The following is a 25,009-nucleotide window of genomic DNA, read 5'->3' as shown; positions in this document are numbered from 1 at the left end:
GTCTAAACTCCCTTTATAGTTAATAGAATCATCTTCAGAAGACCATTTGCTGACCTGTCTTAGTTGCCTATCTTAGGATGAGATGAATGGCTCTCTGGAGAACTCTGTTTCTGTCTATTGAAAGGAATTGAGGGTAACAACATTTTCAAAACACTGAAGCTGTGAAATAGAATTTCAAAAAACTTTTAATCAGACCGTGTGCAAGAGAAGTGGAGTGATTCCCGGTGTTTGCAGGGATCAAGGGCAGGAGCTCTGGAAAGCGGTGCTCCACTTAGGTTTTGTATTTTTTATTTCTGAGTTTGTTATCGGTAAGACTGAAGAGAATGCAGGTAGCAATTTGTTCCACGTCAGCTTCATAATAACTTAGAAAAAAATGTTTTGTACTCCAATCCAAAGTTTCATTCCTTTTTTTATTTTATCACATTACTCCTGGACATTCTAGCAACAGTCTGTGAATTCAGTGGTGAAATCCAGATGATGAAGTGCAGACAGATCATGGTGATAGATTCTTTTTTTTTTTTAATACCTTTGACCATTTCAGAATCACTTTGCTGACTACTTGACCTCCATCATATTTTTTGTAACATCTTAAACAGTTGTATAGCTTTGAAGAGCTGCTCTTTTAAATAGTTTTTTCCAACTGTGCAGCCAGTCCACAAAGCTTTCATCTCTTCTCCATAATGTATACCGACCTCGAGCTCTGAATTGGCAATATATATATTCCTAAACTAGTGACAGCTTTCTTGTGTTATCCAAAATCCAATAAGGTCACAAAATTGGAGCTATATTGTGCTGGGAACTGTCAAAGTCCAATTTTTCAACTGAATATGCAGAGTTGGTTGTAATGCAGTTGGATAACCACCCTACAGTTACTAAAAGACTGCTTTAGGTAATTTAGAGAGCTCAGAGCATTTACCATTCACAGCTTTTACTTTCCATGCTGTAACTATAGAGCTGGACATACACTATTCAGTTATCCAATTTGGCAGTCAGGAGATAAAAAATACTTCATTTCTATGACTGTGAATACCAAGTAGTTATTTACATCAATGCAGACTGTGCATGCTGTTCTACCATTTGATTTGCAATGTTTTAGGTCCAGTCTGCAGGGGCTAGGAACTTTAGCATGCTCAAAGCATAGTTAACCTCTCATATACTAAAAAAATCTCTGAACAAACTAAGGGTCGTAACTGTAAGAGGTAGTCAGTACTGAAGTGGTCGAGTGGAATGTTAAACAGGTTTTATATGCAAAAGTTTAGGATAATCTACAAAACTCCTACGTGACTGCTTCTCAAGTAATGAGGTTATCTGTTTTCCTCGTTAAACTCTAACTGCGTGCTCTCATTGCTGGGATTCTCTAGCAAGCCTGAAAGCTGAAGAGCACGCTATCACACTGGGCATGCAGAGGATGAAAGCTGTGCATGAGGCAGAGCTCCCACCCACCAGCCCTGTCCACAAAACCAGACCAGCACCCTCACGGGCAGCTACGGAGGAAACATTGGCTGCCAGATGAGGGAGTAAACCCAAGTGGCATCTGTCCGGGATGAAGGAATTATCACAGTACGTCCTCCAAGGGCTCGAAGGGATTTTTAATGACCACGTGTAACCAGAACTTGAGTTTTACGTTGTGTCCAAAAGCCGACATTATATTCCTAGCTTAGTTCTGGGGCTTTGCAAGCTGTCATGGTCTTGGTTCGGAGGGGAAGAGTGGCACGTCCTCAATCACTGCTGAACTCTGCGGCACCTGGGAGCTGCTGGAAGCTTACCATCTCCCTGCCAGTAAGACCTGACTCAGGTAGTTTTGTGAGCTCTGACAAGATCTCAACCTGGTGCAATGTTGCTGCAAATGTTGGTAATGCAACACCCTTATCAGAAGCATAAGGAATTTTTTTTTTTCTTCTTTTTTTTTGATTGCTTTTTATTGAACAAGCTACTCAGTTGATGAGACTGACACAAATGTGCGAAGGACACATACCACAGCGTGCATGGATGTCTGATCATATGAATTTTATTTTGAAGAGCAGACAGAGCGCTTGGACAAGTCATCCTTTGTTGCTTTAAGTATCTGAAAGTGTCCCTGTGCTGACCTCCTGTATTTTTTCTAAGGTCAGTTGCTCTTCTGTTGCAATTCATGTTATTTTTCTTATAAAGATGTGATGTTCACATAATGAGAATTAGCTTCATTTTTTAATGTTTTCAAACCAATCTGCCCAGTGATATGATTAGGCCACACCATGAATAAGTAAATAAACTTCTTTAAATTACTCAGTTAAGCAGTAAAACCAAGGAGAAACATAACTGGAGTCCTCCTTGGGAAAAAAAAACCAACAACAAAACAAACAAAAAAAACCCACAACCAAAACAAAACAGTAATCCAAAGATATTTAGGTCTGTGTTTCTACATAAGAGAAATCAAAATGAAAACATGTTTTTCAATGGACAAATAAAAACTTGCAAATGATGGCTCCAAAAGATTCTCTCTTTACCACAAAAACAATGATAGAGGCATGTCCAAGTGTATAGGAAGTTTTTGTTTAAAGGCCTGCCAACAGCTGCTCTCATGAGCTGTGTTGGTGAATTTGAGCAGAACAGAGGCTGTAGATCAGACACCCAGGAGGTGACAGCAGAAAGGACATAGACCTTCTGGGTAGGATGCATTCAGAGAACATTATCAAGATGAAAGGAATGCAAAGAGAGTCCTTTAGCCGTAGAGCTTATAAATCACAGTATCTCCAGCCATAAATATTTTTAACAACCTGCATCTCATCTCTTCCCAAACACCTATTAGTATCAAAGACTTCCTTAATAGGAAAAGAAAAACTGAGGTTTAGAGATACACACTTCACATATTCAGTCTCTGAAAGACATCTGAGGAGTGATGCTAGCGCTAGGTCAAGGCAAAACAGAGAACTGCCTAAGGCAGCAAAGGGCATGTGGACTAGTAGGTACTGTGGGGGGACAAAACAAGAAACAGCTTCGATATCCCAGATTGGCTCTCCCACATTTCCCATCTTTGGTGGCAGCAGAAGCCACAACGCCATTTCACCAGGGGGTCGCCTTCATGCTCACTGTCACTTTTCTCTGCCAACGTGTTTGACGACTTTGGCTCCTTTGGGACATCCAGTTGCATGGATGACTTAAAAGCCTTGAGCCAACCCCAGTGAGAGTAGTTGCATATAATTAGCCATCATGGCATATGTAGGTAAATTGAGCGTTCCCATAGATGAGTAGAAACCTCACTGCCCTATGAGAAAAACAAGGGTGAAAAAAAGCTTAATAAGCCACAAAGATCGTGAGGGGGACAATTGTCTGAATTTCTGGCAAGTGGCCATTAAAATGTAGAAGGAGCAAAAGAGGAGATGAGAATTTCAAAAGGATTAGTGGTTTAAGGATCCTTTCCTAAACTCTTTAAGTTACATTCCTTATTTAAATATAGCTTAAAGTGGCTTCTTTAAAATACAGAAAACTAAGCCCTATGATCACTTACTTTTGAAATATTTGACTGCTACCAGTGAGTCTGGTGAGGGAAATTAACTGCACTTGTACAGTTTTCTACTGACAGAAAATAGTACTATTTAACATGGCAGACGTTCTATTGCAGCAGCTTTCAGGAGAAAAAAAAAGCAGGAGGCAGGGGGTGTTAAATAATAAAAAACAAGACTGTGCTTTTATTCTGCTATTAAGTGGTGTGCCCTTAGTTATTACTGGAGGTTAGTCACAGAACCATGGGAAGGGCAGCTTTTTAAACCTCTGTTTTTAAAGGATCCTCAAAACTTTACTTAACAAGATTGCAGGTTAAAAAAAAAATAATACAAAATCTACACTTTTGAGTTCACATGCTGTTTCTTATGGTGATTTGATTTTTAGGAAAATGGTTACAGAATGATAGCAAAGACTAAAATTAGCTGGTAATTCTCCAAGGATCTACTGTGCTTCTCTCTCAGGACCTTTTACAGGATAACCTGTGGTCCTTCCGTTTGCCATTGTACTGGTTTCTGTTCTCCAGCTCCTAGAATAGCAGTTGTATGTGTACAGCGTATAGGCATTTTTATTTATTGCTTTGGCTTAAGATGAAAACAGGTACTAAAATAACCACTTACATCAGTCTGTAAGCATATCCACCAAATACGAATACTTTCTGTTTAAAGAGAGAAGTTCCTCCATTGCATATTCTGCTAGCATAAGATGTATGGGCCGTGAGGAGTTAAAATCACATCTCTTCTAAATTGCTGTTCAAATTGTCATTTGAATTCACTGCTGCCATTGACTTCTGGTCAGAAACCTAGAGCCAGAACTGATAGTTTGGGGAAAAAACGCTGAACACTCCCTCCAGCATTTTTGTGTAGTTTAGTAGGAACTGAAATTCTTGATGGCATGCTTCTGGTTTTACATAACATTTACCTGCTTCTTTAAATAACATTTTTATTTCAGTTATGTCTGGATCAATTGGGCCAGGACAGTAAAAATGCATTAAATGAGCCCCAAATAGTCATAACACAGCAGGAGTAATACATTTTTATACTTTCCAATCAAATATTGTGAGTGTCTAGGGGAAGAGGTTTTATCTTCTGTTAAATTCAGGACTTGGAACCAACATGGATCCAGAATTCTGGGGTCTTCTTCCATCTTTGCCACTGACTTAACTGAAAAAAATGGTGTTGGTTGTGTATGTGGCTACAGTGGCAATCTACATTTATAAAACTCAGTACAGATACGACCCTTTATAATTCAAGTTACTACCAACTGCAGTCAGTACTGAAGTTGTCTGGAACAATAAGTACTGCCTGCATGAGTGGTGTCTGCAGCCGGGCTTAGAAAGCCTTTGATAGAAGATGTATCTCAGCCATGTTCCAGCTGCCCAGAAAAAAAATCTTCACAACCTGCAGCGAGTGACTCAGTTTCTACCTGTCCTTTTCTTCTCCTCCCTGTGGAAACTGGTGCTGGATTTTGCAGTTCTCAAGGTTTTTGAATTAGGTCTGTTCGGGTGCTTCATGAGCAAACTCATGGTTTTACTTTTTTTCCTAAGCGAAGAAATTCAGACCCATCTAATGCACGAGAATGTGGAGAGAGGAAAAAAAAAGAAGAAAAATCCTACCTTAGCTACAGAGGATGAGTTATCTCTCTTTACAGGCAAGAAATCTAACGGAATGATGTGCCTGAGGATCAGCAGTGAGTTTGTGGCAACACCCTATATCTCCTCAATGCCTGAGTTGCAAGATTATCCTTCACCAATGCTGGCTGTCGTTTTAATATAGAGAGGTATCTTGTTTTTTAAGATACATAGGTGAGTCAAGCTAATATGGAAAGGAATTAACTTCAACAGAGAAAAATACGTTCCTTCCAAATGGTTGAAAGCACGTTTACAATGAGTAAACTATCTTTGTATCTGGAAAGGCTGTTTTCTTGTCATTAACTTCTTTGTATAAATTAAAATCATCCTGTGCTGTAGCACTGCTTTCCGTATCTTATCTCTATTATAGCAGGACAATAAAAAATAAATTCTAGTAACTGTTTCCAATAGCAAACTAAAACTCTGTTGAGATTTATCCAATAAGGTAGGGGTCAAATCCCTGGGGAGGCTGAGCAGCTGGGACTCCCATGGCTCCACTGCTTAGCACCATCTGACTTTGGAGGCCGAGTTTTACATAGTAAATGATCTAATCGCCTACCAGGGTTTAGAACTATCACAAGTTAATAACAGCACTGCAGCCATAGCTGCAAAATATTACACAATAAAACAAAATAAATGGAAATAATCTCTCATGAGTGCCAATAATTTAGATTTACAGGGTAATCCATAGGTATTGCAACTCCTAACAGATTGCCAAAATACTGTTTGGAGGCTTCTATTTCAAATCTAGTACATTTTATTATCATTTCGAAGGCTAGGAAATTGAGGAATAAATTAAAGAGCTAAAATGGGGAAACCAAACATTTACAGATTGGATTTAAATGTACGGAAGTGTGAAGCAAAACTCCCTCTTCTGAAAGGATTTCATTAATGTTTAATTAGCTGAGTTGCAAACTGGAGCTCGCTCCCCAGCGTCCCCTTACCCAGGCGCGGCGCGTGTTGCTCTCCCGCGCGAGCGGAGAGGCAGGCTTCGGCGCCGTTATTTAGCGGCAGCTCACGGGTGGCATTTTTCACCCTTGGTCTCAAGACGATTCACGAAGTCATCGTTGCAATTGTCGTCGTTGCAGTTGTCACCCCTGAAGACAGGGGATGGGGAGGCATCTTCCTTAGCGTCACCAAGCAAATCAAGGCCAGGATCTGCGTGGGGAACAAGGTGCTAGGCTGTGTTCTTCAAATTTCGAGAGGTGAGAGGAGGCCGGGCATTTTGAATATCAGTTCGTTTTGCTCACTGGCTGCGTGGTGCCAGAACTGAGAGCCCGTTCTCAGGGGCAAGCCCACCAACTAAATGTTCTCTGGGCTGCCTACGGATTTTTCCCCGCCACTGATAGCACAGAGGCAGAAAACGGTCTACTGTCAGGACGGACTAGTCTGGACAGCCTGGTTTTGGCCAGGAATGAGTTTTACGTGAGTAAGGTCCGCAGGGAAGAAGCAGTGGCTCATGTCTCTCCCGACGTCTGCCTGATGTGCTGGGTGAGCCTTTCCAGGCTCCAGCACATCTCCACACAGCGAGCAAAGCCCAGGCTGGCCAACTCATCTTGCACACGCATATTTTAGTCTGTGCAAAGCTGACTTCAGCTCGGAAGGTGACGTAGAAGTGACCACTGCGAGTTTCCCAGCTACACAGTCCTCTCATACACCACCCTTATTTCCAATAAATTGCAATCGGGTTTGTTCTGCTGTGCTAACGTTCTTTAGAGACTGTATCTCGGCTATAATCCTCCCGCAGAAAATCCTTATTCTCGGTTATCCATCTTCTCCCACTCTACAAATGCTGTGGTCCCCCTTCTCTAAACCGAGTTATTTCTGAGGAAGCCTGGCTGAGGCATTCTGTTATTCAGAAAGTAAGTGTACCTTCAGCGTCATGATACGAATATAAACAGGCCTATTGTAATATTTATTTACCTCATATATTTTAATTCTATTTTTCTAAATGTACTGATGTACAGCCTGCAGTACAGATTTATTAAAGATAATGATATTGACCAAGTACAAGTATTTATGAATATCTTAGACAATAAAACATAAGTGGATGCTGCATTCTACCTTAACACAGCTGTGATAGCAGTTTATTTGCCAGTGTCAGCTATATAGCAGATAGTGACAAAGACCATGGTTTAAGTGTGAGTGGTTCAGCAGAATCTCAGGCAGCGGGATAAGTGTGAAGTCAAAAAAAGGCTATTTAATTTTTAGAAAACTTACAAGGTAAAAAAAGAATTGCCAGCGTTAGTGTTAAAAAACACAAGACTCTTCAATGAATTAGTCAGCATTCAAAAAAATCTGGTTTTATATACATGAATATATACCTCACTCCTGGTTTTGTATGTATACAGCAGTCAGATTGCCATACCTGGATAATTAGTTGTGTCTAGATATAAAATATATACAAAATTTGGATGTGATGCTCAAAGAAGTCTTGACTTATGTGGAAGCTGAAAAAATGTGCCAGCACAGAGACCAATACAACAGACAGTCAGATCTCTAATGCCAACAACAGGAAATAAGATGAAAATATAATAAACTTTAATAAATGTGAATTATCCAATCTTGAGGTGCTTTTCTGACTATTTTACTAAGTAGAGTTTATTAGCAACATTTTTTCCTATGAGGCAATGAGAATAATAAAACTCATGCAAATGAGTTAATCGTTCTTTTCATAATGCTAATGGCCAGACTTAGTGGTGCTTTGGAGAAGGCAAAATCTTATCGTAGATAATGAAGCACAATGCTCATAAAGTGCTATACCAACATTATAATATTTTCAGTATAGAAAGTTACTGTAGTATCTCAGGTGCCCAGGTTTTTCAGCGATAAGTGACTTTTCAGATTCACCGAAGCATCGTAATTTCAACAAACACTTCACAAAAAATAATTCAAAAGGCATCAAGAAGTAAGTTTCATATCACTTTAGAAATATTGTCCAAACCTACCTGAATGCTATAACACATAAAGTCTCTTGCTTAAAGATACAGTTCATAAACAACTCTAACCTTTTCTGTGATGCTTGAGTCAAATACCACACTGGGCAGGACAGAGCAGCTCTGCGTTTCATCAAAAGAAGACTGGAACACATTACATTAACTTTCCTGCATCTTTCCGGCTAGAGGCACTATGTTAATGGAAATACCAGAGAGTGCTGGCCATTAAGATCATTGGACTTGTGCTACTTTTCATTTACAGAGGGTCTGGTCCAGTGCCCTTGGACTGGCCTGGTTTTTCTTGTGGATTACACTGTACGTTATGCTATATATGAAATAGTATTACAGGCTTAACCAGAAGACGAAACAAAATACGACCGTGGAAGTCAATTTGGTCACTGAGTTGAACTTGCCCCGTGTCTGCTGCATAACTAATGTGTTTCCAAGCCTCAGTCATGGGAAGCAAAGCCGTCACTCTAAGGCTCCAGCAGGTCAGGGCAGTAGCACCCATGCTTGACTTGAGCTCTGTGCTCCAACAGTGAGGGCTACCAAGTTAAGCATGGCCTTCAATGCTTTACTAGACGTGATTTTTTTAAGAAAATTATTAGATGATAACACATTTTGTAAATTTGAGAGTCCGTTTTGTATTCATATGTGCCTAAATAAATCAGAACGTTTCTCCCTGATCAGGAGTGTATAAATATTTACTAAATTTACTAATATTTAATAAATGCAGCTATTAAAAAATGGCTTAGAAAGCGAAGTTCTTTTATGAACGTCACTATATGATGTAATCTAGTAAATCATTATCTGCTCATGCCAACATTTGAACTCATAATGGCTTAAAAAATAAAAAGCAAGTAATCTGAAAACTAATTAACCTCTTCCCAAAGAAAAGCTACAGTATTCATCAACCACTGCATTTTTGTCAGAGAAAGTCAATTTTGGACACCTTTAAATCCCCTAGATTAAAATACCCATATTGTAGCAGACCTTAAGCTAACAATCATTGACAAATTCAGGGCTTTTTCTGAACTGAACTCTGAAGATTAGATGCTGTGGACAATACAAAGTGATAGCAGCTCCAGCCAAGGTAAGAGAGGGAAAAGGAAACCTTTAGAAGAGAGTGTAAATATGATGGAGCTTTCAGAATAAGATTTTGCTTTCCTTTTGGTTACAATAACTGTCAGCCTGGAACAGTCTGGGAAAAAAAACCCTCTTCATTGTAGTATGGCACATTGCATTAATATCAAAGCACACAGTTTTAGATCCAACAGGAAAGGTTAAAAAAATATATGATTAAAGAGAATCATCAAAGGAAGGAAGACATAAAGGTCAGATATTTCCAGTTACTGACTGACTGACTAGGTCAATGACAGTGATCATTAACTGCCAAGAAGTGCCCTTTCTGTCGGCCTCTGTTACATAAAAATGAAACACAAAGCAATGCAGATCAGAAGCTATTAGATGATCACATGTGGAAACTGGTCTTTGCCACGGCATTTACCGTGCTAAATGTGATACTAATGTTCTTGCTCTTGCTTTCTCTCTAGTTTACCCTCTTTTTTCCCCATGCAGTCGCACATATATTGGCCGCACAAAAAATCTAAGAACGTGCCACCAAATGGCTGGTGGCTGTCACCGTGCAAGATGAGAAAAAAATCTGAGCGTAATCAAGTGATTAATCTTGTGTTAGCAGATAACTGAGGAGATGTGAAGATTTAAAAGCAAGGACAAAAAAGGTATAATTGGATATGGTAACTTTTGTACTGAACAGAAGAACTGCTGCGAAGCAGAAAAACAAGTAATTATAAAAACAAAAAAGGATTAAGGAGATATTTTTTTCCTGCTGGGTACAAGCACCTGGATGGCAGAGAGCCTAGAACTGGATTACCTTTGAATTTTCTAAATTGTTTTCCTGAGAGGAACTTTTTTGACCCATATGAATCAGAGAGAAGGCTTCTTAGAGACAAAGAAAATTAATTTATAAGAAGCCTTGCCTCCTATATAGATGCTCAGATGCTCGCTGACTGCTCAGTCCTGCTTAATTTTTTTTAAAGTCTCTTCCTGACTAGGTCAATGAGTTGCAGAGCCAAAATTCATGACCTTCAGGAATAAACTGCAAATCTTGAAAAGAACGTATTCCTTCCTTTCGTAGCAACCTTAACTATTTAGAAATAAGTAAATAGCAACTTTCAAAAGAAAAAATTGCATGAGACATTTCTCTCCCTGCTGCTGCTTTTACACAGGAAAGGATACAATTTTCCTAGTGCCATTTGTATTTTTTCAATTCAGTGTTATATTTGACTGTTGAAATTTATTTTCTATGCGGGTAAAATATTTGGCTATAAACACCGGTTAAACTGATATGTAGTCACAATAAACCACAGCAATTTTTCCCTCTGGTAGGAGGCTGAAGGATTGACAGCTGGAGGGATGTTTTCCCGTGTCAGTTTAAGCAGGGATGCTGAGCGCTTTCTCTGGAGAGGGCTGATGCTGCCTGTCCGTATCCCACAAGCGTACCTCCCTCGCACGACCGGGGGCAGCCGGGCAAGGTAGGAACTAGACGTGCACCCCTATGTCTTTTCCATTTATACAAAGTTCCCTCGCATCCGTTTACGCTGTGCTGTTCTAGCTTCAATATATCAATGTGAACAAAATATTGATGCTGGACTTTTACTAAAGAAAACTAAACCTCATTTGAATCACACCCACGTAATGAAATGCAGCCCGCTGCCCCTGCTCCAGACCCCAGGGACCGATGGCAGCACCTTGGGAAGACCCCGGGCAAGCTGGGCAACGCCGACCTCTTTGCTAAAACGTGTTTGTGGAAACACAGGTATTTAGAAGTGGCTGTCCCTCCTGCAAAAGGCTCTTGCTGTAGCACCATAAAAGAACCGTTGAAGCTTTTAATCTGGCAATTCCTGCCCTGGGAAGCTGAGCTTGCGAGGCACAGCTGTCGTCCAAGCCCCCTCCAGCAGTGCTGAAGGAGCTGCCGGAGCGTGGGGCGAGGACAGACAGACCCCCCCCGTGCCCAGCTGCCTTCACTTGGGCAACCACATCTGCAGCAGCAGCCCCAAACCAGGAGCTCGGAGCCTTCCTTAACCCCCTCGTCCCCAGACCGAGCACGGTGGTACTTCAGCAGGTGGAGGAGCGAGACCACAGCGGGACTGAGCAGAAGCGTTTGGAAGAAAACGATGGCTGAACAGCCTGCGCTGCCCCAGCCGGGCTGCAGCTGAAGCCTGAAACCACCTAGGGATACCTTGCCTTCACGTTACACAGCTCTGACCCTGAAGCCCTGAGATAAACAGGGTGTTATTTAAATGGAGAAGCAATATATAACATGCATTGATTTTAGAGGGAAGTTATTTATTCAGCGTTTCAGCACGCTAAGCATATTGGTTCAGCAGGGAGAGGCTTGTGCTGTGCTTCCAAAACGCTCCCCAGCCTTTACCTGGAGGATCTTCACAAGAATAATTAGCTCCTGTGTCTGTTCCTCTGGAAAGGCAAGGGCTCCATACGGACACTACAGGTGTAGAGGGCAACTGCTGTGTTAGAGAAAGCATAAGCAAACTGACTGATGAGAAAGACATGGCTAGCCTTTGTGCTGATAAATGCAAAGTTTCTTCCAGGTCTAAGAGTTTCATGTTGTTGTTGGTTTGGGGGTTTTTTTTCTTTCTGGTAAAGCATATACTGGAAAGGTTTAAATATTTAAATGAAATTGCTTCTCCATACTTGCTCTCTGTGAACAGCAATTAAAATTCCTGGCGGGAATACAAGTGAGAAGTATAAATTGTGTTTTGCATGGAATTTATAGAAAAATGATGTTAAAGTTTGTATTCACAGAAGAAAAGCTCCTTTTAATAGTCACTCATATCCTCTCAGAAAGAAGAAAGCACACCTCGTGACCTATGTCACTCGATTTTTGTAAAGTGTTTGCGACGCATAGACAGCAAGTGAACAGCAGATAAAAAATGACTGCTGAGATCCTACTAATGACTGTATTAAGTATTATGATCTTTGTTCATAAACAGAAGGAAATAATTTATCAAGGACATTTGTTAGGAAATGTTTTAGAGCAATTCTTTCATTTTGATGAAAAGCACATTCTAATGCCTTTGAAGATATGTACACATATGCATCAGTTAACAACATCTACCCCCTATGGTACGGTCCATACTATGCAACGTGAGTGTTCTTCATGCAAATAATTCACAATTTCAGCCTGAAATTAACAGGGATATACGTGACATGCAGCATACCAATAGCAAAAAATATTGTGGAAGATTTACTGCAAGGGGAAAAAAGGACTGTAACATGAACCAGTAATTTCTTCTCTTAATCCAGGAATAAAGATAAAAGGAGAAGAGAAAAATACAGTTAACAATCTTCCCCAGGGTGTTTGAGTGAAGAAAGTGCTGAACTGTGAATCAGAATTGAATAGACAGAAACATTAACTCCTTTCAGAAGGATGTTTGACTAACAGAGATCAGATATTGTAATAGCACAGAGCTGGCTCCTTGCCTATGCTTTGCAGCATGCAAATGAATATTTTCCTTTCTCAGCAGCTCTGCAGTAAAAACACCACGAAATCACAGAAATATACGCAAGAACCCTTTAAAATGACCACTGATTCTGCTGTCAAACACTAGAAACGGTCTGATGCTCAATTTGTGGAGCCGAAGATAAGAGCCCTCCATTCTGGACTCACTGTCACTGGAAGCACCAGCAATCGATACTGGGAGCTCAGAGAGGCACATTATCAAAGGTGACTCATGATGCAGGTAGGTGCCAGACAACTCTTTAAAAAAAAATATATCTACATGCTATTGACTTGAAGGGGCACAAGAATACGTTTACAGAGTGGATTGCGGAGGAGAGTTACACTTGCTTGCTCCGAGTGAGCTCTAGTTTGTCGTGCTGAAGACCAGGACTTCTCAGCCCACACCAAGCATCCAGACCCTTGCAAGCCTGAGCTAGCTTGTTTTGGGCAAGCTTTGGTTTTATTGCAAATTGAAACTGAACAACCTGAGGAAATTCTTCTGCAGCTGTGCCAGCTAAGCATCTTTAAGCACTCAGGACCACTGAAAAGCTGTGTTTCGGTTGGGTCTCCTCATTTGAAAGACCCACAAAGAGCTGGCCACTCTCAGCATGGAAGAAAAAACGCATTTTCTGTTTACCAACTTTGTCAAGACTGAAGTCACCACTGCATTTTCTGCCACTGTCGAGTTTTGTGTATTAAGGTAGAAGGAAGGACTTCACAGAGGAAGGAGCCAAAATGTGTTATTGCCAATTTAACCGTGTATCTGATTCACTAATGCAATCTTTCATGCTTGTACTGTAATAGCCTGCAGCTCTCTTGATTTCATCAACATCATAAACCAGTATTTGTCTTACATTTAAATGACACATCTAGGACTTCTGAGAGGCATATAAACTTATTTTCCATAAGCTACTTCCAGCATATTTCCTCTCCACTGTCCTGTCAACATCATCACAGAGTCATTCAGAGTGGAGAGGACTTCAGGAGGTCTCTCATCCACCCTCCTGCTCAAAGCAGGGCCAACACTGAACACCTTGCCAGGTGGCCACCTTCAAAGGCTATCAGTCCTTGGCCTTTTTTTGAGAGAAGTAGTATCTGTCATAATGCTTTATTTGGTTTTCAGTTGTAGGGCACCAGGTCAAAGACTACCATTGTGTTTCTGTATAGCAAGAGCTCAGTAGCCTATGTCTGAGGTCACCCCGTCCTTCCAGAAAGACAGGCCAATGGTCTAATGTGAGATGATACCCATGATCACTTACAGTACTTTTAGCTAGATTGGAACTGGTGATTGAAGCAAAAGATTCCATAATCTTAATATCCATCCATTTAAAATGAATATAAGCTTTCTAACAGATACAAACAGAGCATAACTCAGATTAACAGTATGCTGGGTTTTGTTCCCAACTGTACCTTCTTAGTAAAGTGTCTTTTACAGAGTTGGTCACAGAACAATCTTATCCATTTGCCTTTTCAGACACTTTACCACAGTATGCAAATATTTCAGGCACAGGAATGGTTTTGATATTTATTCAACATGAACGTGCAGGAAAAGAGAAAATAGCAGGCGTGAGACATTTAGGGCAGCCACTGTGAATTCAGTGTAGGTCTGGGAAGACTGTCAATACCGAGGGCTTGTGGCAAAATGCTGTGAAAGTACAGGAGCAAAATCAATTGCAGCCAGAATTTTTCCCTCCCAGTACACATGACAAAATTATTTACAAGTGGCTTATTTAAACCTCGCCAGAAGTCAGCTATTTCAGGGCCCTATTGAGCAGAAAAGATCCCCTGTGAGTTAAGGAAGGTCACAGATCCAGTTACATCACCCAGATGATCTCTTTGACAGAGTGTTTGTAACACTTGCTCTACCTTGCCTTTGTTTCAATGTGGATGGCTTGTGACAGTGGTTTTACTGCCATTTTTTGCTGGCATTGCCTAGAACTTGCTCTATCCTGACACAACCTTCCACATAACGATGATGAGCACAGGGTGGAAAAAAAAAAAAAAAAAAGAGAACACCAGATCTTATCTAGCAGCAAAAAAAAGTCACTAAGACCACTCTTTTGGAAACCCTCATCTAACTTAAAGCTAAAAAACTGTTTTAAACACCAACCACACCGCAGTTATAGATTTCCTGCTCGGCACCTCTCCATAATCTCAGTGCAAACTACTGCAAAGGCTGGCAAGCTAATAGCTGATCTGGCTGAATGCCAGCCTGATTTTGACTGTCCTCTTTAGAAGTCTAGGGCATCTCTGCATTAGCAAGTGACAGAGCATAATTGGAGTGGATACATAGAGCGAAACAGTGGGTGCAGAAGAGCTGAGGGCCACCCTGTACACATTTTAAGGATTTTATTTCAGACTAGCTCTCGTTTGGGCCCTGCACAGAATGCCCGGTGGTTGGCATATAGCAGGTGCCTTGCTGGATCCCATCTCCTCATTTCTTCAGAGGGGCATCCAGTTTGTGTGCCCCAAACCCACTTCACACTGAGAATGAGAGTACAGTAAATGGGACAGGATATTTGCTTCCCGAGCACACTCCTGATCTGAACAAAACACGTCTTTGGATCTCTTAGGAACGGTCTTGGTCCAGGGAAATCCTTTGTGTAGGAAGAGATTGTGACTGCAGAGTTAATAAAAGCATAATTCGCTGCTCACACTGTCTGTACAGGGTTAAATGCAAAACTAGTATGTTTGATAAGCCACTATGTTAGTGATTTTTTTTCCTTCTTTATTTGAAAAGGTAGGACTACAGCCTGCTTTTCTGTGACATTGTTAAGGCTCTCAAAGAGATTAAAATTCGGAAATACCCGCCATTCTGTAATTTGAAAGTTTAAAAATGAGCAGTACGAATCACTGGGTTTGAAGTCCTTCGACATTATGAGCCTTTTCTGCCACACTTTGATACTAACTGGCTCCTAAAGCATATTCTGCTCAGGCTGTCACTGCCAGAGATCGTCATCTTCCGAGCATGTCCACGGAGGAACGCCTGTTCTTATGATGCTTCATGAGTCAGGAGTGGTGCTCTGGGGACAGCGCTGTGCGCCTGCATAGGGGAGAGGTTTATTGCTGCCAAATCACAGAAACCACAAGCACTGTTTTCCAAAAAGCTGACTCCTCTGTTTACACTCCTGCAAGCTCACTTCACAGTCAGCTTGATGGGCATTCAGACAAGAGCGTGTCAGAAACAGAAAAACACCCCAATGTACAGGCGTGACCCTCACTGCTCAACTGTTGCGAGGAAGGTGATGAGATATACCGCTTTCTTTGTTTGTTTTTGTTGTTGTTCGGGGTTTAGTGGGGGTTTTTTGCTTGTCTCCATTCTGTACACAAAAAAGCACAGTTATTTACAGAGATAAATGGCTTTCATAGAGATGGAGACTCAGCCATTTACATCAAGGAGCATATGCCTAATCAAGCTTTGTGGGTAGGTTTTTCAGAAGCAGTTAGGGAGCTATATTACTGACTTCCAGAGGGATAGCTCGGTTCTCTGGAAAAAGCTCAGCCTACCTCTCTAATGACTGAATTCTGGTTCTGCAACAGATAATACAGGGAGTTGATGACTATACAAGAGTCCTCATTTAATTCTCTGTGTATCCCTTTTTTATCCCTGGCATTCCTCATCCAGATAATCAAAGAACTGAGACTGTAATGACTGTGTCTGAATATATCCTTTCTTTTTAAGCTTCCAAATTCCTCATCGGTATTACTTATGCTTGCACAGGACTTGCCAGCTTTCTTCATGTTTTAAGGGGAATGTGCATAATAGAGAGCTCTCCCTCTTACTCATGGCTCTATTGTAGAGCCTGCACAGCACTGCCTACACATTCCAAGCATCTTTTGTTTTGACGTAATGTGCTCAAAGAATTACACTTGAAAAAAAAAATTTTAATAAGCAGTTCTAAGCCTGCTGAGCATAACTCTGGTGCATATGAACTTTAATAACTGTACCCATTGTACACAGTCTTTGGGGTCAGGGTGCCCTTAACCCTTACTGAAAAAATATGAATTTGCAAACATACTTCAGCCCCACTGAAACGTGAAGGAGCATATAGTAAGATGATCCTATCTTTCCATCAATTTATTTGGAAAAATCTTCCTGCAGGGGTTCAGTTGCTATGCCCCATTAAACTGGCAGCAGTTGCCTTGCTTTACACAGCAGCTCAACGGGCATCAAAGGCAAAGTATCTGGAGCTTCTGGGAGACCAAGGACAAGATCATTAACCCAAGCAGGTCCCCTGGGTGCGGGGAGCTGAAGCCGCCATCCCTTCGCTGCCCCTGGGAACACGCCCATTTGGATTTCAGCTGCATTGTCTCTTCCAGGCTCATTTTTTTGTTTTCTTGACTTTGGAGAGGGGAAGGTGGGGAAAGGGAAATATTTATGAATACGGTTCTGTATTTGCTATCCTTTTTGTGTCTCTGTTTCTGTTCTCTCGTTTTTGAGTCTGCCCAGCTCCTGTATTGATGTGCAGCATGCAGAATGGGAGCAAGCTGACCCCACAGCAGTGGCCTATCTGCCTGTGAGTACAAGTTGAGGAGGAAGGATGGAGTTTAGATTGATAAACTATCCAGAATTCTGGCATTTATTTTAACATGCTCCAGAGTACTAGCTAGACTTTTCACTGGAGACCTGCAAAGACAAGGTCCCTATTCAAAAGGATTTCTAGCACTGATTTAAAACTTGCCTTGACAAATGGAGATGACAAAGAGTAATGAAAAAGAAACAATGCAGAAGGAAAAGACACAAACCTTACGATCATATGGTTAATGAAAATGTACAGATATCTTTGGGCTTATCTTATTTTGTCTCATTTATGGAAGATTAAATAGAGGCAAAAAAAAGTTAAATAATTCACAAAAAAAACATTACTGAAAGACCCAGAGGAGATTGTTTCAGCTGCCATGCAGTTTCACGGGAGAAGACACTTCTATTCAAGTAGAAAGGAACCAGCTGAGTCCAAAGCTTTACAATTCTTGAAGATTTGGATTATGCAAATTTTAAGTTTCCTTCCACACTGCTATTGAGAAAGTTATAGTTTTATACCCATTTCAGAGATGAAAAAACGCAGACTTAAAAAAATGACCTAATGTGTATTTGGCTGAAGAGCCGTCTTTGGTGGAACTGGAATCAGAATCCAGGCACACTGACTCCCAGCCCTCCGAAGTTTTGGACAGCCTCTTTTGGCAAATAAATGCAGCATTACACACTTTAAACAAACATTTCTCATGCTATGACCCAACATATATACAATACAGTGAAATCTTGAATAATTTACCTAAGAGATGAGTTCTTTCTTTAAAGACAAACGTACCACGCGGTGTAATGGGAAATAAGCTTCATAACTTTCAAATGCATTTGTGAAATAAATGCATGCTTGCTAAAACAGCTAAGGATTCTTAAAACTTCCCAGAGGGTCAGCATTCTTTCATGAAAGAAGATGTCCCATTCCTTTCTTCACTTTCTGAAGTTCACTACAGTTCTATGGCATTTCCAATAAATTATCTAGGATGTCTGTGTTACCGTTTGCTGAAATGCTACTTAGATTAGTTTAATTCAAAGGTCAAACTATTTTCAATGTTTAACTAAGTAATTTCAAAACAAGTCTTATCATTAAGGGCACAGAATTGTGAGTATTTAAAACCACATTGCCCTTGCAAAGTATGCATATATTTAAATATTTATATTCCCATTAACTTAAAATATGGAGTACAGATGTATTAGCTTACTCACTGAATCACGGTAAAGATTCCCAATGGATTATCATAAACGTCCATTGTATTTAAAGTTGACGGAAGCAGTTGGCAAAGAGAACTGCTCCTGGGACCCAGCAGCCTTGGTCAGCGAATCTGCGCCTCTTCTCTTGCTCTACCCTTTACGTACAAACATAAATGCATACAGCCCTCCTCTGTACGTCTTGCTCGGCTTCACCCGGTTCAGCTCTCCACATCAGATCAGCTATTAAACCGCCGGTGTTGCTGTTGGTTAAGAGCTACCGGAGGCACTGGCAGTGGCCGGGGGCACGGGGGGATCCTGCTGCGGTGACGCTCCCACATGCCAGCCCGTGTCGATGCCGCTGACAGGGGAGGATCAATGTGAACATTGCAGTCCCATGGTCTGGGCTGTAATGATTTAATGACAATTTTTAAAACTGTTGTGTAGCTTCACCTTGAAACAAGCCTTGGGATTAACCTTAACAAATATAAAAAAGTGTTTGTACGCAGCCTGTTGTAAAATACAGTGAGTGTGACGTGCAATTTCAGGCCAATGTTAATGATGTGTCAGCGTCTTCTGGTATAAGGAGGGACAGGCAGAGGTGTGCTTTGTTTTCCTTGCCTTTGCTGGGATTAATATTCATATAATAGAATAAGACTTTGGCATTTGTAATGAAATAAAGTTTTCTTCTACTTATGCAAAAAAGAAGTGACAGTAAGCGAAAGACTCTTTGTCAACTAAATATCACAGGATGAAGAGTACAAACCAGTCCACTGCATCCAAAGATGTGTTCAAAAGCAACAGTATAATCACGTTCAGTGCCTCAATTTTCCTCTGCCCAACTGAAGACCTCTGATTTTCAGAGGAGGATGCCTCTAGTTTTTGAAAAGCAAGTCTTTTTTTTTTTTAAAGATCTTACACTTCCAGAACTTAAACATCTTACAAACACCTGTGAGAAACACAGTCTCTTTATGTAAACTTAAACTTTCCTTACCAATCTGCACTGCGCTTTACACACAACTGCAGTAAGACAGCTGCTGAAGGAATCACAAATTATTCCCCAGCGATCCTACATGGAGAAAACCTTCAGCCGAGTAAGTCTGATGACCGCTGAACGCGTCCAAGGGACGACGACTCCCTCTCCTCCTCCCCCCAGCCCGCCGATGCCCCCCTGCAGGAGCGCAGCACCAGGCGCGGCTTCGTTTTGGGTGACGAGCTAAGGACAGGCGGTACGGCGAGGCTGGGGCACCAGGCTCGTGGGGAGCCGTGGCAGAGCAAACAGCCCTGACCCCTGGGAAGAGGAACCGCTGGGTCCAAGTAGATGAAGAGAAGCAAAAAAAAAAAAAAACAAAGAGAGGGAAAAGCGGTGGATCTGGTCATTGATCTGCGTATCGGTGATGTGGGTCTTGGGCGCAAAAGGCAGCTGCCGTGGAAATGGCTGTGCTGAAAGCAGTTCGTTAAACGGCACCTCCATTTCTGACACCAGCTGGACCCATCTGCTCTCCCACAGCTCCCACCTTCTACAAAGAAGTGCGGTCTGTCCCAACAAGGGGAAAAACTCCTCCAGAATAGAAGTGCAGACAGCTGGATCATAAACGCTGCTAGTGTTGCTGAAGATAACAATTAGCAAAGATGATTTCAGCTAAACTCTAATGACCAAGGCCAAGGACATTTCATTGCAGGCCTGAAGAAGACCGAGGCATCAGAAGAGAGAAGGGAGGGCAGTGGCTGCAGCGGACAGAGGGCACGCCTGGAAAAATCCACACCCGGGCTGCAGAGTCTCGTTGCAAATGCAAAGCTGACAACCTGCTGGGTTTTTATTGTATTGCCCAACTCGTATTTTCACACAGTGGAGAAAAGAAATGGAGACCATTCTCAATTTTTCTATTAAAAATGCCAATGGAGAGCTCAGAGTCTTAACTTTCAGGACAGAGGCTGAGCACAAACCAGCACCAGCCTTGTTGAAATGCCATGTCTGCAGGGCACTCTCTCCTGTTTGCAAATGTATGTTTTGGCCTTTCTCGTGGGATCACAAGAGCCATGAAGATCTCCACTTGTGAAAAGAGAAGACAGGATTTGTTCCTAAGGTAAGCTTTGACTCAGACTAAGCAGACCTACCACAGATGTAATTGCTGTTTTTCACAAGGTTGGTTTGAATACTTGATCTAAGAGTAAAAAAACTCCAAGGTAGTGAAAAAACTCCAAGTGCAGTATGGTATAAATATGGGGTTGGGCATCATTTCTGAATTCAGATCCTAGTGCTGAAACTAATTTGATTTCTGGAAATGGGCAAATTGCTAACAGACCTAAGAAAGACAACTCTTCAAACACATATATTCACTGATATTCAGTATTTAGCCTGAGACATGCAGGGCTGTGCTTTCAAAGTGAGCATCATCCTGAAGCGGTAGCTACAGGTGATCATTTTCTCTAAAGCTCGGGTACAACCTATCATTAATTGGACTTCTGTAATAAGCAGCCAGTTTTGAAAATATAAGTTTTCATCTCAAACTCAGCGAGTACTTTTTGGAGATTTCCCACTAATTCGACAAGCAGCTGTTTATGCCGTGTTAGTTTTCACATCTTCAAAATAGGGGTAAAATCTTAGATTAATCTAAAAGACTAATCAGGCAATAATTCTGGAGTAGTCTGAGGGATGATGAAGGTAGTTACACCATATGGTTTCCTCACATGTGCAATTAAGCTAGATAATCTGATCACTTACACTCTCATGTTTTCTCTCCATCACATGTGTTTTAACCGGATCTTTTCCCTACTCACATTTCAAATTCTCTACTATTCTGCATAGCACCCTTGCTATTCCTCCACGGAATGTAAGGCATGCTGCTGAAGTTATTCATGTACCATCAGACACTGAGTTCAAACTCATTACTGTGAAGGAATTCAGTAGATCCTTTTAGAAATAACATGCTACAAAATGAGATAGGTCCCAGCAGCCAACCTTCAACACAAGCACTTTCCCCATTCTGGACTTCCCTGTTCTAAAATCCCAGCAAGAGGAACACTGAAAGAACTAGGGAGGGGAAAAAAAAAAAAAAAAAAAAAAAAAAAAGGACATATGTTAATTTATTTGCTTTTCCCAGGCATCTCTTGTGAATGAACCAACACGGAAATAAACCAGCATTTAACATAATCCTTTCTTCTCACTACACTCTTAATAGCATCTTGAGAAACATGTACTGAACATTTGGGGCCAGATGCTCATCTGGCATGAACTGATGCACACACATTGAAACCAGTAGAGCAAGGATGATTTATATACACTAGAAGTTACGACAACGGGTCCTTAATAAAGGGTTTCATAGGTTATGTAACTGGTAATTCTAGTACAGGATTTGTTTTTAATACGATTGACTTTGTCGAGATGCACATGTCTATAACTTTAACCTTGGAAAAGATGCCACGCTATTTCAAAAAAAAAGGACAAAAATCAACTAAACCCACAGTAACAGTGTTCCTAGAACTCACGACAAAATGAATTCCTCCCTGACTGTCATGTCTAACATTTTTCCATTTCCATCTTACCAAGTGCAGAGTTTTAACCCCCTCACCCAAGGCTCCAAAATCATCAAAGAACAGAATAAGGTACCTATAGGATGCAATGCATCTCAGCTTCATAGATATATTCGGGTCCGATGAATCCTATCATGAGAGTAGGGATAACCATCTAAATTGAGGCAAGGTGAAGCCTCATCCCAGTTCCGATGGCTGGTTACATTACAGCGGAGCCAAGCACTTATTTTCACTCTACATCAGTTTCACTCCACTGGTTGCAACATGGTTTCTAAGGATAAGGTATCAATACCATTTTGTAAAGCTGAAGGCATGCTTACTAAATAAATGAATACATAGAATATTGCTGATAAGTTGCCAACTTGACTGTGGCGGTAGAAAGAAGATTAACTACTGCTTTATAGGAATTATTAAAAAATAAGAACTTTGCATATCGTGTCAGTGACTCAGTCTGATGGCATTTCAATACATAGAAGTTCCTATTTTAGTAATCAGTAGGTCATGTACGGTGACAACACCACAGGACAATTACTAAGTAGCAGGACAGGCAAATTCGGATTGGAAAAAAATAGAAATATTGAGAATCCTATTTAAAGGGTAAGAAAGGGGTGAATTTTTCTACTCAATAGCTAACCTAGGCATGCTCTTGATCTATAGCTTCATTTGATCTTGGCAACAACCCTCATAAACGGGACTCATCCCAGCTAATGTCAGCCGTCTGTGGTGCAGTTGGCTGTCCATGCTAGTCACCCACCGCTTGCTTCCACAGCGGCTTCTAGGATGTGATTCATCTGACCTAATTCAGCCGGCTGCTTTACAGATAAGATGAATAAAGCCTAGAAGTGTCCATTTCTCTCCGCGACTACAAAGGGAACTCACAGGGACAAGCTGGGAGTCAGATGCCTGCACTGAATCGGGTGGATCCCAAAGTAACGTCTTCAGCACTTTCTAGCTGAACTATTCAGCGTGTGGTCCTGCAGATGGCAATACTTTGTGTGCAATAAGGAAGAGACGGAGCTGGAGGAGGAACGCTGAACTTCAGACTTCAAGTGAAGGTCTGGCTCTCAGAGCTTCCTCTGAGGCTCAATGTTAAAATTGCATGAAAGCAAGATGTAAACTGGTCTTTGGTGTTGCACTGGTCTACCGAGCTGCCAGCGCCAAAACTTGCTGTCCTGATGCACCACTCCATAAAATTACACTTGCCAGTGTGACTGAATCTGGCCTTTCAGAGGTTTGGAAAGAAGTTTTTTGAAGAAAACCTTTCACATGTCAGAAAGTATAGTCTTACCAGCAGTTGCGTGAAAAACATGCTCTGGCAATAGAATAATAGAATATATTTTTTTAAAAAAGCCGAACATTCCCCCTTCCTCCCAAACCCCAACACATTAAGACCCATACACTGAATTTGGGCACAACCTGGTATTTCAGGTAGACCGTGATGTTGACTGTGTTCGGCAAGATTCCTCTTCCCATTGCTTGTCGTATTTACAACCCCTGTTGAAACTTTTCATACAGTGTTTCTCATTTGCAAAGCACGCTCCTCCTCTCCTTCCAAGCTCATCTCCAGCCCTGGCCGTCAGTGAAAGGAACTGAGATGTGGAAAAGACAGGGATGAGTAACTGTGGGCAGACTGGCAGTGCTGGAGTTGTAGGTAGGTCCCAGGCTCACTGAAAAGAGTGGGCAGAGCTGGAGGAAAGCAGTGATGGAGCTAATCTCATATCTATGATTCGTTTGAAATTGCAGTGTGTTTGTTTAACATTCAGCTTATGTTTGACTTGTATTTATTGATGTTTGCATTAAATCAAGTATTTTTTCTGCACTCATGTTATATCAACAAACCTATATAAAGCATTTGACATCCTTACAAAAATTCTTCATATGCTACTATTTATCATCTTAAAACCAGTAAATAGAACAAGCAAACAAACTGATTTTCAGGTGCACTATAGAGTTGCAACAAGTGTTATTGCTATACACATTCCTTAGTTACTGGGAAATGTAAATCAGGAGAAAAATTTAAATTATGTTATCCAACCTTGCACCTGCCAAATCAGATTCTATGACATAATCCCATGTGCAGAATTAGATACAACCCATTGTGAATATGCATGGCAGAATCAATCTGGGATACGTAAAGGAAAATGAGAGAAGCCTCAGTGCTGGTGGAAACGTTTAACAATATTCTGCTGGTTTAGAGACTTAGATGCACAGAAATCCCAAGTAATAATTAACTTAGACACATTCCTTACTGCTTTGAACAAACAGAAACTGACACCCTACTGTACACGAGCTGGGACTGTGACCCAAGAAGTCACGTCCCACCAGAAGATTTATATCCACCCCAACACATTTTGGCACAAAGTTGCCTCAGCAACCGGGAGAAACAGATTATGATCAAGGTTAAGCAGCTCACAGATGGTTTTCCAGTGACTGACAAGGCAGGTCTGTTCAAAATAAAGCAGGGGCTGGTCACTCTCTGTCCTTTTCAGTGGCTGCTAGCTCTTTCCAGTGACAGAGCTGCTGTGGCACCTGAAATGTGTGTCCAGAGCCGTGCCGCTGAGCAGGCAAATGTCCACTTCTCACGTACTGCAGGACCGTTGCATAGGCTCGCACCTTGTTAACTGCTGTCAACGCAAAGCCCGAGCACAGACATGTTACATCAGCAGTGACGAGCAACATGCCTCTTTTGAAAATAGCTAATGAACAACCCAGTCAGATTGCAAACACTTCTTATAAGTGGTAACTGGGCTAAAGATGATACGCATAGGAATTATACTTTGGAGTTCCAGCAACCCAACAAGCCATAATTAAAGATCACCTGATCCAGACTTAGCAATACCTGAGCTTATTTATTTATGATTATACCTAATTTCTATCAAGGACTTCCAATGAACAATATTCATCATTCTTGTTCAGACGCCAGAATAATGACTGCTGTGGAAGTTATAAGGCATTAAAAATTGTGTTCTTAAACTCATGCATATTCAGAGCGATGTAACTCAGCACTGTCCTTCTGTCTACCAGGAAAAGGCATATTTCTATTTTGTATATACGATAGGGTTTGTAGCAACTAGGATATCCAGACAAGTCATGTCCTCTCAGCTGGATGGCAGATTCCAGAAGCATCATTAAGTAAAAAAAGGGAAACCATATCAGACAAAGATGAGCATGAGGAA

General features: G+C 41.2%; 1 protein-coding gene across 5 annotated transcripts in view; it reads right to left on the bottom strand.

The window, feature by feature from the left end:
• Positions 1-25,009, bottom strand: part of FRMPD4 (FERM and PDZ domain containing 4) — a 410,476-nt gene that overhangs the window by 325,314 nt on the left and 60,153 nt on the right. Inside the window, exon 1 of one of the 5 annotated variants that reach the window (XM_049834631.1) lies at positions 18,314-18,509. The exons of 3 other annotated variants lie outside the window; for them this stretch is intronic. Coding sequence is in view for 1 of the 2 variants with exons in the window: in XM_049834629.1 (XP_049690586.1) it covers positions 18,318-18,361 (44 nt within the window). In the remaining variant the exon portion in view is untranslated. Of the gene's footprint in view, positions 1-18,313; positions 18,510-25,009 lie in introns of those variants that run through there. One more of the 5 variants, XM_049834629.1, reaches the window with a different exon arrangement.

The sequence above is a fragment of the Accipiter gentilis genome, chromosome 31 (genome assembly GCF_929443795.1).
Source record: "Accipiter gentilis chromosome 31, bAccGen1.1, whole genome shotgun sequence".
Classification (NCBI taxonomy): Eukaryota; Metazoa; Chordata; class Aves; order Accipitriformes; family Accipitridae; genus Astur; species Astur gentilis.
The sequence above is the reverse complement of the archived record's forward strand: the minus strand, read 5'-3'. Positions and strand labels throughout refer to the sequence as shown.